The 14,699-nt window shown below is 45.3% G+C and overlaps 1 protein-coding gene across 1 annotated transcript in view; it reads left to right on the top strand.

The window, feature by feature from the left end:
- The window catches only part of LOC149328199 (uncharacterized), a 66,159-nt gene that overhangs the window by 30,852 nt on the left and 20,608 nt on the right, over positions 1 to 14,699 (top strand). Inside the window, exons 2-3 of the mRNA XM_089558927.1 lie at positions 5,424 to 5,480; positions 11,886 to 12,111. Coding sequence (XP_089415053.1) covers positions 5,424 to 5,480; positions 11,886 to 12,111 — 283 coding nt within the window. The remainder of the gene's footprint in view (positions 1 to 5,423; positions 5,481 to 11,885; positions 12,112 to 14,699) is intronic.

Raw genomic sequence — 14,699 nt, 5'->3', positions numbered from 1 at the left:
ATTAGAAAAATGTTATGCGCACGTTTCCTTTCACCATTATCACCTCCAGAAGCCCGTAAGTCGGGCTGCAACAAAATGCCTATCCTGTTGCTCCCTTAGCGATCTTCATCAGACACTCTGGTCAAGTGGGAAACCGGTTTGCGCGCGGAAAATGTAAAGTGTTCTCAGAAACCGGGACTACATCTTGTATTGAATGCCTCTTTCTATCCCTCTTTCCAGCACACCTAAAGCGGAACACTACGACCACATCCGGTAACTTTTACTCCATATTTACCGAAAGGAGTAGGTGGGCATGGTATTTGTCGCAGAGTGCCCCAATGCATTCCTCTGCGCTTAGTATATACATTTGTGTGCCCAGGCAGAATTTCCACCGGTGTATTTATGACTTTTATGCTGAAGAAAATAAGTTTTTTTTTTCAGTTCACAAGATACTTTCCTACTGTACCAATGCAGCCGTATCATATACGTTTTTTTTTAATTGAATCTTCCGCAGCGCCTCCTCTTTAAATAATCTTGCAGTTTAATTGTTACACACAGATATGCGAAGATATTCGTCTTTCTTCGCAAAGAACTATGCATGGCCAAAGTTCTTGTAAAATTTAATCATCCTATTCAAAGACATGAACAGCGCCAAAAATAGCAACGTAAGGCTGATCCACTTGCGTTGGTTTATTTTGAATATAAAATGGCTGGATTCAAACGACATTTCCTTGCTAAGCCTATTAACTTGTCTCAAAGGTACATATCCTTCAAAGTTAAGAGTAAAACGCTGAAACATTTTCTTAGTGTAGATAAAAATGAAGTCAGCACTTAGAGAGGCCTATATTCGGAGAGAAGACGAGAACGAAGGGGCACAGTGCACAAACAAGGCGCCCCAACCAACCAATAGCGTTGCCGTATTCAAGTTAGAGCCACTCCCACCGACAAGCTTCGCACGCCCGCTCAAAGTGCGCCCGATCTTGAAAGTAGTTCATGAAGACGCCGTTTTAGAAGTAACAGGAATCTCGCGCAGTAACAGGTTTTCACGAAGTCGCTATTGTTAGGCCAACCGAGCAATATTTGAATAGCTGCGTCTTCTCCAGGAAGAATATTTCTGATTTATTCTGCACACCCTCTATTTGACAAAAAAAAATAAGATCTGACGAAATATCTGCACTTGCAGTCAAGAGATGATACTGGGTCCGCACGATGTCTCGCTAAACGAGCATCCTGAGCAAAGAGCGGAAAAAAAATGTGCGGTAGTCGGTGATCACCACGGAAGAGGAACGGGGTGACTGAAGCATAGAGCGCACTAAGGGACGACGACACAAGGAATGAAAAGACATGAGGCACGCGGACGCTGACCTACAAAAGTGTATTACGAAGCTTCTAACAAAAAAAATTGAGATCACTGCGGCAACCCGCATTGAGAGACTGCGAAAACATTGACGCCTCTTCGGCACTCGTCGCCTCTCTCTCTACCATTTTATTTTTTTTTGTTCATTACATAACTACTGAATTAGCGTAATTATCTTATGCTTTTATTAAAGATCGACTTATTTACTCTTATTATACCTTTTTTCATCTAAATCAACAATTTCCGTCCACTTACTATATCGCCGTCCAGCCTATTCAACCGTCCAATGGTTGTTGCTATTATATAACTAATTATTCTCTCTCAATCAGCAGTTTTGTTCGATTAATTATCACTCAACAAATACGTTTAAATTCGTTTCAGACTTTATTTTTACTCCTTTGCCTATTTTGCCACTATTTTGCCACCCACGGCTGTTTTCCCGGCCACTCACTATATCGACGTCCTTGTTAATTTTACGTTTTTCGACATTTTTGCTCTAATTAATTAACTAATCATCCTATTAGCATAACGTTCTTTGCGCAGCATACTCACACCTTCCTCTATCGATCGCAATCATTCGTTTAATGCTACCTCTTCTGAGAACGTCACAACTGCGGCAGACACGTTTTGCGGACACGTGTTGGTTACACCACCCCGCGGACATAGCCTAGAAATGCCTTCGCATTAATATACAGGTAGAACATAGCAAACAAAGCATTTTTCCTGTATCTGCGTTTCTTGTGTCGTCTTCCTGTGGTGCATTGAACCCTTCAGTCATTACAGACCAACAAGAATGATAAAGGCACCTTTTGGAAACACAAAGACAGCATTCAACGGCAAAAACAGTAAGAATGTTGTAGATTGGATAACGTAGCAGTGCATGAGGCATGCAGGAAAATTAAACACAAAACAGCGTGTCTAAGCAGAGTGACCAGGTTTAAACAAATTAGGCGCAAAACAAGGCAGGATGAAAATAGAGAGGAAAGGTTAGAAATGAGGACCTTTCTCAAAAGGAAGAGGCAAATATAATGGAGGAAGCACGCGTAAAACAATGAGCCAGGCTAAAAAGGAGAGACTACCATGATTTCCGAAGTACAGACTACGGACTCTACAAAAAATCTGAAAATGATGAAATTTACACTACCCGGATATCTAACGATTCGGACTATACACTGTACTTTTCTGATTTTGCCTAATATGAGAGAAATTTCACCGGTTCTTGCATTCCAAGATGAAACTATAGTACCGCCGCTCATGCACATAAACTGTATATGCCTGGATGGCAGACCTTGTTCTGAAGGGCTACATACGTGATGGGAATAATTTACAAAAGTAAAAATTTTTCGCCCTCAACTGAGCCTTGCCGATTACGCACCGAGCCCCAGAAATTAAGGTAATTGGTAAAGTAATTGCGAACATTTGGTGGCATTGTTTGAACGAGTAAGGTGTCACAATTTGTGTTGGAACGTGTAATAACAGGTTATACTCTATGATTATGGTTTATGTGAGTGATCTTGCAAAATTTAGATGGCCCCTGATGAAGTTTTTAAATGTCATGGATGTTCGCTACTGGAAAATATAACTGTAGGGCAGTGCGAGAAATGTCGATGAATAACTGTTACAGCGACAATCTTTACGTATATTCTGAAGGGGTGGAGAGCTAAACGGGCGAAATTAGCGGCGCATTTCAGTACTCTCTCCATGTAATAACATGAATAAACAAAAAAGAAACAAACAGGAAGCCAAGGCTATGGCAGTCGTCGATGCTACTCAGTTAGCCGGCTTGTTAAGAATGCCAAGTGACTCACGCGAATTCTAGAAAGTAACCTTTTCAACAAGGGAGTACTACGAGAAAAGGACATCAGCTTAGTTTTTCACATCTCAGGGTATTGCACGAAGCGGAACACCAGGTGCCTTCTGCATTGATTTCTGAGAAGAAAGGTAGTATGCCGGATGATTAGGTATGTGGCTTTAAGTCTCACTGCCTTCGGCGAATCTTCAAGTCAAGACTCATCCACGCTGAAAAAGCCGCTATTATAGATAAGAAAAATAAGCCGCCTTTTAAGTGGCCCCGCAGAAGCGCTATCTTTTAGACCTCCGGTGATGCTGGGTACTTTAAAAAACCATCTTATTAGAACCCAGTACCGGGTGCCGTACTGAAGACATTTGTTTTGTCTGTCTTTTTTGCAGTCGTGTGGACCAATGCAACGAATACATCCGGTGAGAATTTGTGATCTTTTCCGAAAGCTTTTTGACCACGGTGGGCGTTGCAATCGACGTCAACCTATTCAAAGCACTCGAGGGCAAAGTAAATATGTTTGCAGTTCTTGGGCGCAATTTTCGTGTGATTTTTATCAGTCAGTTTTATGTTCCCCATTACGATGGTTCTCAGTCGCCTCGCCAAGGCTCCTTCAACTGAGCGAAAGATTTCAAATGAGAAGGAATATTCTTTAGATGTACTTGGACACAGAGCGCATACATATAATTTAGAACATGTACATCGTGCCATGTCTTTCCAAAGGCAAGGAATGCCTAGGCCGTACCTTTGCGTTTGTTCAGCGAAAAACAGCCGTAAGCATCCACCAGTAGCAAAAGCCTCGGATAAATTCATTTGTAAGTATGTTTTGGCAATCCGAAAATATTTTTCGCCTAAATCAAACTTCTTTTTTTCCTTGCAAACCAGCGAAACGTCGAGCGAGCATTCACAACAGTGCCATCAACATTTCTAACTCATCTCGACGAAAATATCAACGCAGTGGATTGTTTTGCACTTCCAAGAGTGCGAAAAATATCGCTGAGCGCCCAAGTGCGCAGGTGATTTGGTTGCAAAGAATCTTTTGTCCCTAATATCAATGTTACTACCGCATGCCTAATGCATCTATCGTGCTCCATCGCTCTGGAACCGCCATTCAGGGATGGTTTCAGGGTCAATGCTGTACACGTAAATATCCAAGGTTTCGTTCTCGATTATCAGTTCTTTAAATGTTGGTTCATGTCAACAAACCAGTGATGCCATGATCAAATCAAAGTTCCTAGTCATGAAGTTATCCAGGCTTTATATCCTAGTGTATTTCGAAAAAATCTTTATACAGCGACTAAACATGGCCTGTTTTCACTAATTTCTGCCATTCGCAGAGAGAGCAAGTTCAGTTGTTGTAAAGGCGCCGCACGTGCCACCTGCATTTTTATTTTTTTGTGGTTGGTCGACTTTAGTACGCTCTCGAGCCTTCTAGCCCTTTATTGTGTTGTATTGGTTGCTGTGGCAGCAATGCCGAAATATCTTTTGTACTCCCTGGTAGACTTCTGCCTGCATTGTTCTCTTAGAAAACTGACATCCCGGTACAAGCCAGCTTGAGCTATAACCGTCATCGCCCACCCTCGCGTCAATAATACTTCATTCCTGGGAAACTTTCCCCGGCCTAATAATGAGGAGCTATTATTGCGGCCGTGAAACAGAAGGCGCACGATAAAATTACCGTGATTTCATAAACCGACAATAAATTTTATAATAATGATCTTTGTCTTTCTCTTTTGTTCCAGAATCCCCGAAGCAGAACAGCACGACTACACCCGGTATGGCTAAACAGACTATTCCTCTGCCTAATAATGAGGAGCTACTATTACGGCCGTGAAACAGATTGCACGCGATAAAATTACCGCTATTTTAGAAACCAAACAATACATATTATAATATTGTCTTCGTCTTTCTCTTTCAATCCAGAGTCCACGAAGCAGAACAGCACGACTACTCCAGGTCTGACTTGACCGACCATTCCTTTGCCTAATAATGAGGAGCTATTATTACGGCCGTGAAACAGATTGCACGCGATAAAATTACCGTTATTTTAGAAACCAACAATAGATATTATAATATTGTCTTTGTCTTTCTCTTTCTCTTTCAATCCAGAGTCCACGAAGCAGAACAGCATGACTATACCAGGTCTCACTTGACCCACTATTACTCTGCCTAATAATGAGGAGCTAATATTACGGTCATCAAACAGATTATGCGCGATAAAATTACCGTTATTTTAGAAACCAACAATAGATATTATAATATTGTCTTTGTCTTTCTCTTTCAATTCAGAGTCCACGAAGCAGAACAGCACGACTACACCTGGTCTGACTCGACCACCTATTACTCGTGAGGTTCTTTGATTATTTTCTCACTGGATTATTACCACGGTGAGAGCTGCCCGTGGCACAAATGTTTCGAGCGGATTAGCGGTCGCTACATGTATACACTAGTGTCCGCATGGCGTTTATATTATCCCTTGGCAAGAAAATGGCACACGTATGTCCCATTTTGTTCCCCATACTAAAGAGGTTGTGAGGCACTGGGATACAGCAGTCCCACTTATACTGCACTCACACCTATCTTAAGTTTCCAATGATTTGTTTAAAAGTGATTTCAGCCGCGCCCACTAGATGACGTAGCGAGTCGAGACCTCTAAACTTCGTCCTTTTTGGGGGGCACGCTGCAAGTTTTTGGCTATATTCGATCTGGCAGATATATTCGATCTGTCCTGTAATCTTAAAGCATTACGATCCTAACACGGATGGGCGATGCCCACACTGTGGGGAGACCTGTGATATCTTCCACATGGTGTGGGCATGTACTCAAAATCCCCACCTCCCCCCTTCCCCTACCCCTTCCAGAGAGGCATGGGAGACTGCCCTTCTCAACTGCTCCTCGCTTGAGTCCCAAAGGGCTCTGGTGAAACGGGCTAGAGACGGGGCATTGTCATGCGGTGTCCCGGACTAGGGACGCCGACCATGTAGCGTGGCCACTCTGTGGCTCTCAAACTCTATTTCAGAAATTAAAAGTTTTCACCACCACCATTCGATCTGGCAAAAAAAAACAAGATCAAAATGCCCGGTGATTGACTCTTTTTTTATGCATAAGGAGGAAAAACTCCACATCACAACATGGACTTGTTCCAAAGATTTCACATGACAAGCAATAAGGCGGCAGAGCTTTTTTTTAGCATGCTAAAACTAGCTGGACATTTAACGATTGAATGTTTAGCGGTTATGCTCTAACATCGTATGTAGTTTGTTTTCGGGCGCCACACTGTTAGTAACTAAAATTCAGAACGCATGCACCAAGCAGCCCTTCCGAGACAACATCGAGGGCAAAAAATGGCCAGAAATAGTTGGCGTCTGCGGTGATGTTCGGCTCGTGGACAAAGGACACAACCCTGTGATAGTGAAACGAGTAGACGCGCTGGTGCTCCAAGACGGGCGACGTAGTGCGAACAAGCTCAAGATCTATCGAACAAGTGTGAGCAAGGTCATGAAGTGGCTAGAAGAAAATAACTCAGTAAGTTAGCCCACCTAGGTCAATTCGACAAATACGTCCCATTTTCTTCATCTCCATTTAGTGGAAACGGAACAAATATGTCCGAGTTTGTTCCACTTAACTATTTGTACTAAAATTGTGAAATTTGTTAGGAACCGTTTCTGGGAACGTCAGTGGCTCGTACAATGAAAAGTTTTTCCTCGACTTTACAAAAAAAATGTGTGCTGTCCCACAGAGGGTTATTGGCGCGAAACCTTGTAATTATTTTTTTTATGTTCAAAGCCGCCGGCATGTCACTTAATCATTATTTCTGACCCATGTTGTAACGAGATACATCTCGAATGATCGCAACCACGCGGAACTGGTTCTAAGTTCAAGGATATTATCGTAGGTGCTCTTAGGGCCTTATCTAGAAAGAAATTTGCTTTCTTTAAACGTACCACGGCGGAGAGCAGTGAGAGTTCTGTTCATCGAAGACCAGTGAGCAGGGTTGATGCTATTATCGCCGCCAATTTCTTTTGTTTTTTGAGCGCTCAAGAGATCCCAATAAAGAATCCCTTTTTCAAGCCTTTGGGTCCCTTCTTGACTGCCGGACTTCCGTCCCCACTATGCGACATCTGATGGCGATGCTGTCCTGTAGTTTTCCTATGCACCCCAAAATAACGCCGCGGTGGCTCAAGAAGTCACCCTTGGTTTTCGCATGCGTCATGAGCAGCCCATATTGTTTGGCCGTACCCATCAGGACATAGGAGAATGGCTTGACATTTTCGGCAGAGTGGCTGCGCTGAACCCATAGGACAACGACGCCAAGCTCCGGAATGTCTTCGCATTTCATGACCCATGAACATCGCAGTGTGAAAAACACGCAAAATTCTGTGACTACTTGGAAGAGCTTGGAGAGCCAACTACGTGGAACGACCAGAAGCGTCGTGTACAAAGAAAGCGCAGACCGCCTGCTCCTGACCGGTTTGCAATGTTCCCACAAGACTGCGAAAATGTACTTTGCAGAGATGGCGCTCCTTTCCAGCAAAGCCGACTCCGCCATGTTCGAAGACAAGAAGGCCGACTTGCTCATGCGATGTGGCAGGGAACATCTTTTCACCAAGCTGGTACGAATCCCCCTGAACCAATTTGAGTTCGCCACCAAACCGTTGATAGTCGATATCTTCCCAGTCGCTCCTGTACGACCATCAGGCATTTTCTTTTCAGCGATACCGATGGATATGCTAACCCTAAAAACCTCAAACGTGCCAGACGGATTTCGCGAAATCATTTTCGAGAACACCTCCTAATGCTTTCGTCGCTAGCCCAGCCTTATACTCCTGCAGTAACGGACGATGTCCACAAGAAACTGCCGCAAGGTATAGGCGTCCTGAAAAAATGATAATACGCACAGCAAAACTCGCTGCAATGACCCACGCCGCGGTGGTACGCAGCCAACGACCCACGTCAACCCGCCCCAGCAACGTTATGCACCATCTGAACTTCTGCAGCCACCCGCTCTGCCAACTTTGGACCAAAGAGCTACGCTAAGGAAAGTACACGTCTAGAGAACTCCCGATGAGCGCCACCCGCTCTGCATTCATTGTAGAGAACCAGGGCACATTATCCCGCGCTGCCCTTATCGAGGAATGGGGAACAAACGCTACCCCTGCGGCGCTGTGCGACTACAACCCGGCCAGCGATCACACGCAGTCAGAGTAATTGCGCCAGCTTGATCACACATAGAGCGTCTCATCAACTTTGGAGACACTGATATCTCCGCGGCTTCCCCACCGCACCGCAGGTACAACGCAGCCGCCATAGGTAGGCTTTCCACCCCCACAGGGCAAAATGAAGGCAGCCGCCTTTTGATGTTAGTTTGCTTCCCGGCGAAACGACGAAGATCCTCCAACGACCATGACGCCACGCACTCAAGTGGAGGACCCGACCAAAGGGCCCACAAAGCCACATCAAAGCAGCTTAGTGCTGCGAAGACAACGCCCCATATAGGACTCGATTCGCCTGCCATGCCGTCGCCTTACAAAACGATCGGCGAGTAGCGGGAGAGTACGAAGTAACGACTATCCAGGGCCGCAACTTCACAGCCTTGGTGAACACCTCTCTCTCTTAATCATCGGTGAGCCGTCCTCCGCTTAGCTGAAGAAGGTTACGACAGTTTGAGACGGCCCGCATATGCGCGCACTCGGAGGCCATCTCACCACCTTGTCGCGATAGTGTACTCCAACAGTTACAGACCACGGAGACACGCGCCGTGCACCTTTCACAGTGCTCCATCAGTGTTTCCGTGATGTTTGATTTGTGAGGGTTTAACGTCCCAACGCAATTCAGGCTATGAGGGACGCCGTAGTGAAGAGCTCCGGAAATTTCGACCACCTGGGATTCAACTTGCACTAACATCGCACAGTACACGGGCCTATAGAATTTCGCCCCCATCGAAATTCGACCGCCGCCGCCGGACCGAACCGGCTACTTTCAGTGCAGGAGCCGAGTGCTATACCCGAAGAGCTACCGCAGCGGCTTTTCCCGAGACCTGATTCTACGCGCGGACTTCTCGATGCAGCACCAACCAATCATTGAGCTCATGCTAGAGTCCATCACACTCTCAACGGAGGAGCCCATGCCTTCGAACTCGACCCTGACGAATCATGTAGCGCTCAGTGTGCTCGACAAAGAAGTGAGCATATCCCTACGTTCAAGCATTATGGTCACCGTAGCTGTTTCTATGCCAAAAATATTGACGGCGTCATGTAATGAAATATGCATCTGCTGCTGGACCAAGGCATCACTTTGCAGAATTTATCTCTAAGGTGGTCGGGGAAGGGCAAGGCGCTGTAATAGCAACAAACTTCAGGCGGGAGTAACGACGCCTGACGGATTTGAGAAGGTAAGCGCGTATGCAGTCCAGTGCTTGTAGAAAGCAGCAGCTAACTATTCGACAGCCGAGTAGGAGTGTCTCGCCATCATCTGGGCTACATGAAATTCCGCCCCTTCCTGTAAGGGCGACCATTCAAAGTTGTCAGCAACCTGCATGCGCAGTGCTGACTTGCCAATTTCATTATTCCTCCGGCCACCTCGCTTAACAGAGCTTGCGCCTTATAGAATTAGACGACAGCGTAGTCCAGAAGCCTGGCGCAAGAACATGACGCTGACTGCTTGTCACGAGCCCTTGTCGATATAGCTCCGAAACATGACAGCGACGACTCCTTTCTCGCACTCTTCGCCAACAGCACTGCTACGCAGCAGCAATGCTCGGACTCCGTCCTAGACCTTCTCATCTATTGCCTGGAAGGCAAGAATTCTTGGCCCCCTACAGCGTTCAAGCCTGTATTTTCCTCCTTCTGTATGCAAAACGCAATCATCGTGGAGAGCTTGGCGTCCAGCAAGACCATTGCCCTTCTCGTTTGTCCTGACAGCCTTCGAGAGGACATTTTTCATGATTAACGTGGCGAACCTACAGCCCGGAACCTCTGGTTTACCCGCAGCCTATGCCCAATTCAAAACAACTATTACTTGTCACGACCATCCACAGACGTCGTACAGATCGTTAAATCTTTCCTAGACTGCCAGTAGCGACGGCATCCTCTGCCACGCCAGCACATTTCTGAAGACGACACCACCACAGCAAATCAGCATGGACCTACTCAGCTCTTTTACGACGCCAGTGCCCGGAAGTGGATAATAGTAGCGACCTACTCCTCACCCGATACGCCGGAACAAACGCCAACCTGATCGGCACTGCAGAAGTTGTGATACTATTTGTGGAATGCCTTCTCCTGCTACACGGCGCCCCCGAGGTAGTCATAACGAACAGTGCAGCAGCATTAACAGTCTAGCTCATTCAAACTATCCTGCCCCACAGTCAGACAAACCACAGGAGAGAAAATCTGCGTGCCATCCGCAAAATAACGGCCTCATGGAACGCCTTAACAAGACTATTGCTGACATACTTTCTGTGTAACTCGACGCAGAGCAGTAGGCCTGGCACGTATTCTGTCCTACACCATGTCCCAGCACATCGCGTCGACTGTTCAATAAAGTGGGGTAATGTCGCGATTCTTTGTAGTCTGAATTTGCTTATCCTCAAGGCTGCCAGCATGCGGCTTTACAATTTTTTGCTGTCGTGAGATGTAGCCAAATTTTTCTCGAATGACCGCAGCCACGCGCAACTCCTTTTAGGTTGTGTGATATTACCATCGATGTCAATCGCATCATATATAGAAAGCAATTTGTCTGCCTTAAACTGAACGCTGCCGAGAGCAGCTACTATTGTGTTCATCGACGACCACCGAGTTCGCTTGTTGCTATCCGCGCTGCTAATTTGTTCTTTTCTTACGGGGTACGAGTTAGCCCAATAGGGAGTCCCTCTTGTAAGCATTTCGATGTCTTCCCGACTGCGGGGCTCCGGTTACCTCTGCGTGACAATTTTGTCTTATTTGTATGCTTCGTATTTGCATCGCATTTCAATACTCTCTCGGGTGTCCATTCGGAAGAATATAGCTTTTCTTTTCTTGCAATTCTTCAGGTAATTGCGAAATCTGTACGTATTGACAAGAGCACGTGATAGTGCCTAACCAGTGCCACTAGCCCTAGCAGTCTATCAAGCTCTGTTCTGCATTCCCTCGCTGATTCCCTTCGTTATTTAACGTATGATATCAACGCATTATTTCTCATTGTTAAAAGCCTTGCCTCACTTTAATGCAGCCGGAGAAAATAAGACCACTTGTCCCAAATTCAAACATTCAAGCAACAGGCAAAGATTTTCTATTACTAGTATTTGACTAGCACCTAACACTTTAACAAACCTAGAAGTCCTAAAAGTTTTTCCGCAAAGATGTTCAGTGTCTTCTGCATTTCAAAACCAACTGCAATGTTTGCCAAGCTGTTGCGGTTGTAGAAACAGAAGACAGATTCATTGTAGACAAAAGAGTCTTTTTTCTCATGAATATTATATTTTTGTTTGAAGGAGCAGGTTTTTCTCGTTTATCTTGCTATCACTATTAATACATCTGCAGTTTGTCGAAGCCAGAGCTCTATTGTTACGAAATTCTAGCGTGTGGACGCAGTTTATTTCCCTTCGACGCACACCCGTGTTCCAAATATTTTTTCGTGTACATTCAGAGCCTCTTCTTTTTTCAGGCTGTGCAGTGCAAGAAATTTTAAAACATCAACGGCGTTGTTACGAACTCATCAGCGATGTCCGATTACCCTCTAAAGGACTCTTTGTAAACGTTTGTTGTTGTGCAGAGGCTCGTCTCCCGAATACTTCCCTCATCTGCACTATGGGCGATCACCTCAGTACGGGCAACACCGAGCTTCCGCCAGACGGTGTCTGCACCATTATTTTCTACGACTCACTGTACAAGCCAGGCGGAAGCACACTTAGCGAGCCCTTCAAAACAAACTTCCAGCGATTCCTTGACGCCATTGGTGCACATAAGGTCACTCAATTCGGGGTCGGCTTCGACTATAGGTGAGTTCCGTGGCTGCCGCGTTGCGGTTATCTCTTTACCAACGCACTAGGCAACACCCCCCAGTGTCGAAACACTTAGTTCCTTACTGTCTTGATAATTTCAATGAAGCGCAGCTTCAGAAAGAACACATTAAGAAGGGCGTCATATGACCGCACTGCTAAAACCTGAAGTCTTCTTAAAAAGACATCTGACCTGAAAGACGCGGGTTCGATCCCGGCCGCAGCGGTTGAATTTCTATGGAGGCGAAATTCTAGAGGCCCATGTACTGTGCGATGTCAGTGCATGCTAAAGAACCCCAGGTGGCCGAAATTTCCGGAGCCCTTCACTACGGCGTCCCTCTCAGCCTAAGTCGCTTTGGGACGTTAAACCCCATCAACCATAAACCAAACCATAAAAAGACATGGTGGGCAGTGATAAGTGAAGGGAATGGGCTCAGCGTATCAAAACAAAAAACATTCTCAGCAAAAATGTCCCCAGGGAAAATGCCCCCGTAAAAAATGACCCGGGAAAAATGCCCCTATTTGCGAGCTAGGAGAAAATGTCCCCAAAGTCGTGCCGTGAAACGCCTCGCAACACGCAGTAATATGAGCATCGGCCTAGCATGTGGGCAATGCCACTTACCTCATGAGGCGGATTTAAGTTGTTTAACGGTGGAACTATGCACTGGCCCTGAACACAGCGGTATGGTCAACACAACGCAAGTGATGGTGTGGATTATCGCTCAAGGCTGGGAAAAACACTAGATGAGAACGGCGTCTTGATATACAAGAAAAATATAAGCTAAATACGTTTAATGCTGCACGTCTCATTTATAGCTTAAAGGGCAACTGCAGCACTTTTTTGAGAATTTCGTGATATTCAAGGATTCAAATCTATGTAGACCGTAGGTAAAGCATGCCAAGTTTTTTTGCACTAGCATTTTAAATAGTGACGCCATAGACGATTGATTTTTACGCTTCTCCTCAATGCACCGGAGAAGTGCAGGAAAACTCAGCGTGACGTCACGGAAGGTGTGATTTCAAATTACCGCTGTCGTCAGCCACACCCAGCCCTGACTTGTTATACGCTGCCAAACAACTCTCGGCAAGGTTCGCCTTCGGTGGCGTTTTTTTTTTCCTTCAAAGCAGGCGTTCGTGCGTTGGAAATGTACCGAAACCTTCGATGACGTCATCATGCGCCCCCCCACTTGGCGTTGTGCGCTGCGGAGAAGCTTGAAGGGCGTCCCGATTTTAATCGGCGATTACTTCACTATTTCAAGTGTTAGTCCAAAAAGACTTCGCATGCTTTACCTGCAAGTTTGACACATTCGACCCTCTTAAGCTCGTTGATTTCTAAAACCTATGCAGTTTCCCTTTAATGATAGCGTGAAACAAACACTGCGCATGGCCTCTACGCAATCATCGAGCTATCACATGCGCCCAATCCAATATTTAGGAGGCGGTAGCTCAGTGTCTACACACTCCACCAGCAGAAGGCAGCTTCCCGCCTGCAGCGGCGATTGCAAGGTAAGTGTACGGTTTAGCAGATGTGGTGTAAGGCCATGCAGAGCGCTAAAAGTGCGCTAAATTTAAACGCTGCGGTATTTTTTTTTTCCGAGAATGAAGTCTGCATGACCACGGTGTGGTCTGGCACTGCAAAATACTTCACGCCTACATCTATTCTCCAATTCAAGGAACAGTACAATATACAGAGCAATTTGTTGTCAAGTTGTTCCAGAAGGATTATTCTTTGCGCAACTTTTCACTTGGGGACATTTTTTTGCTAGAGGGCGCTTCCTAGGGGGAATGCAAATGTTGGAACTATGGAATGCAAATGTTGTGTAATGTAATTCCAAGACTGTTAAATATTCTTAATAAAGGCCATACAATGCATGAACATATTAGAAACCTTGACGTCTTGTAGAGTTGATTTTATTTATGATATATAAATTCTGATGAATGCAGTTGATGTGTACATGTGTGTGTGAAAGTGGTGTGTATTATGTCGACATTTTTTTACACGGCAATGGAAAATTGCCACTCTCTGGTTTGCCAAATTTGCATGTTATTACAGTATTTATAGAGTTGTCATGTGTTTTGATAATAATTGTTATCTAATTACTCTAATGGCTTTACAAAATATGTAATTTCCTAATGTTTCGCGCATGTACTGTGTCTGCCCTCGTCCATATGTAACGGGGGGTGCGAGCTTGTGAAGCTGCCCGTAAGGCAGCTTTTTTCTCTCGCCCCCTCATGTCCTTTCAGTACGTGAAATAAATGAAATGAAATCTTCCTCGGGCACCCTTTTTCAGGGGACGTTTTTTCCTACACCCGCGAGTGTTGGCGGCCGCTTGGCGCTTGCTGTGTACACGTTGGCTTGTTGTGCGCACCTGTGTGCACCTTGGCCACTGTGCGCGTGTTAAGAAAAATGCTGTTGGAAGATATCTTTTAGGTCTGTCTTTCAAGGGTGATCTGCTAAAGAAGATTTCCGAAAACAATTGGCGGTTATAAAGTATTCTCATATATATGAAGCTTTACACGGATATTTGATGTTTTGTAAAAACTAACACAGTATTCCAGTGACGTCACGCCTTATGGCGAAATTGTCC

This window comes from Amblyomma mixtum, chromosome 9 (assembly GCF_055824585.1).
Source record: "Amblyomma mixtum isolate Tamu chromosome 9, ASM5582458v1, whole genome shotgun sequence".
In the NCBI taxonomy this organism is placed as follows: Eukaryota; Metazoa; Arthropoda; class Arachnida; order Ixodida; family Ixodidae; genus Amblyomma; species Amblyomma mixtum.
Note: the sequence above shows the minus strand (reverse complement) of the source record. Positions and strands in the feature narration are given on the sequence as shown.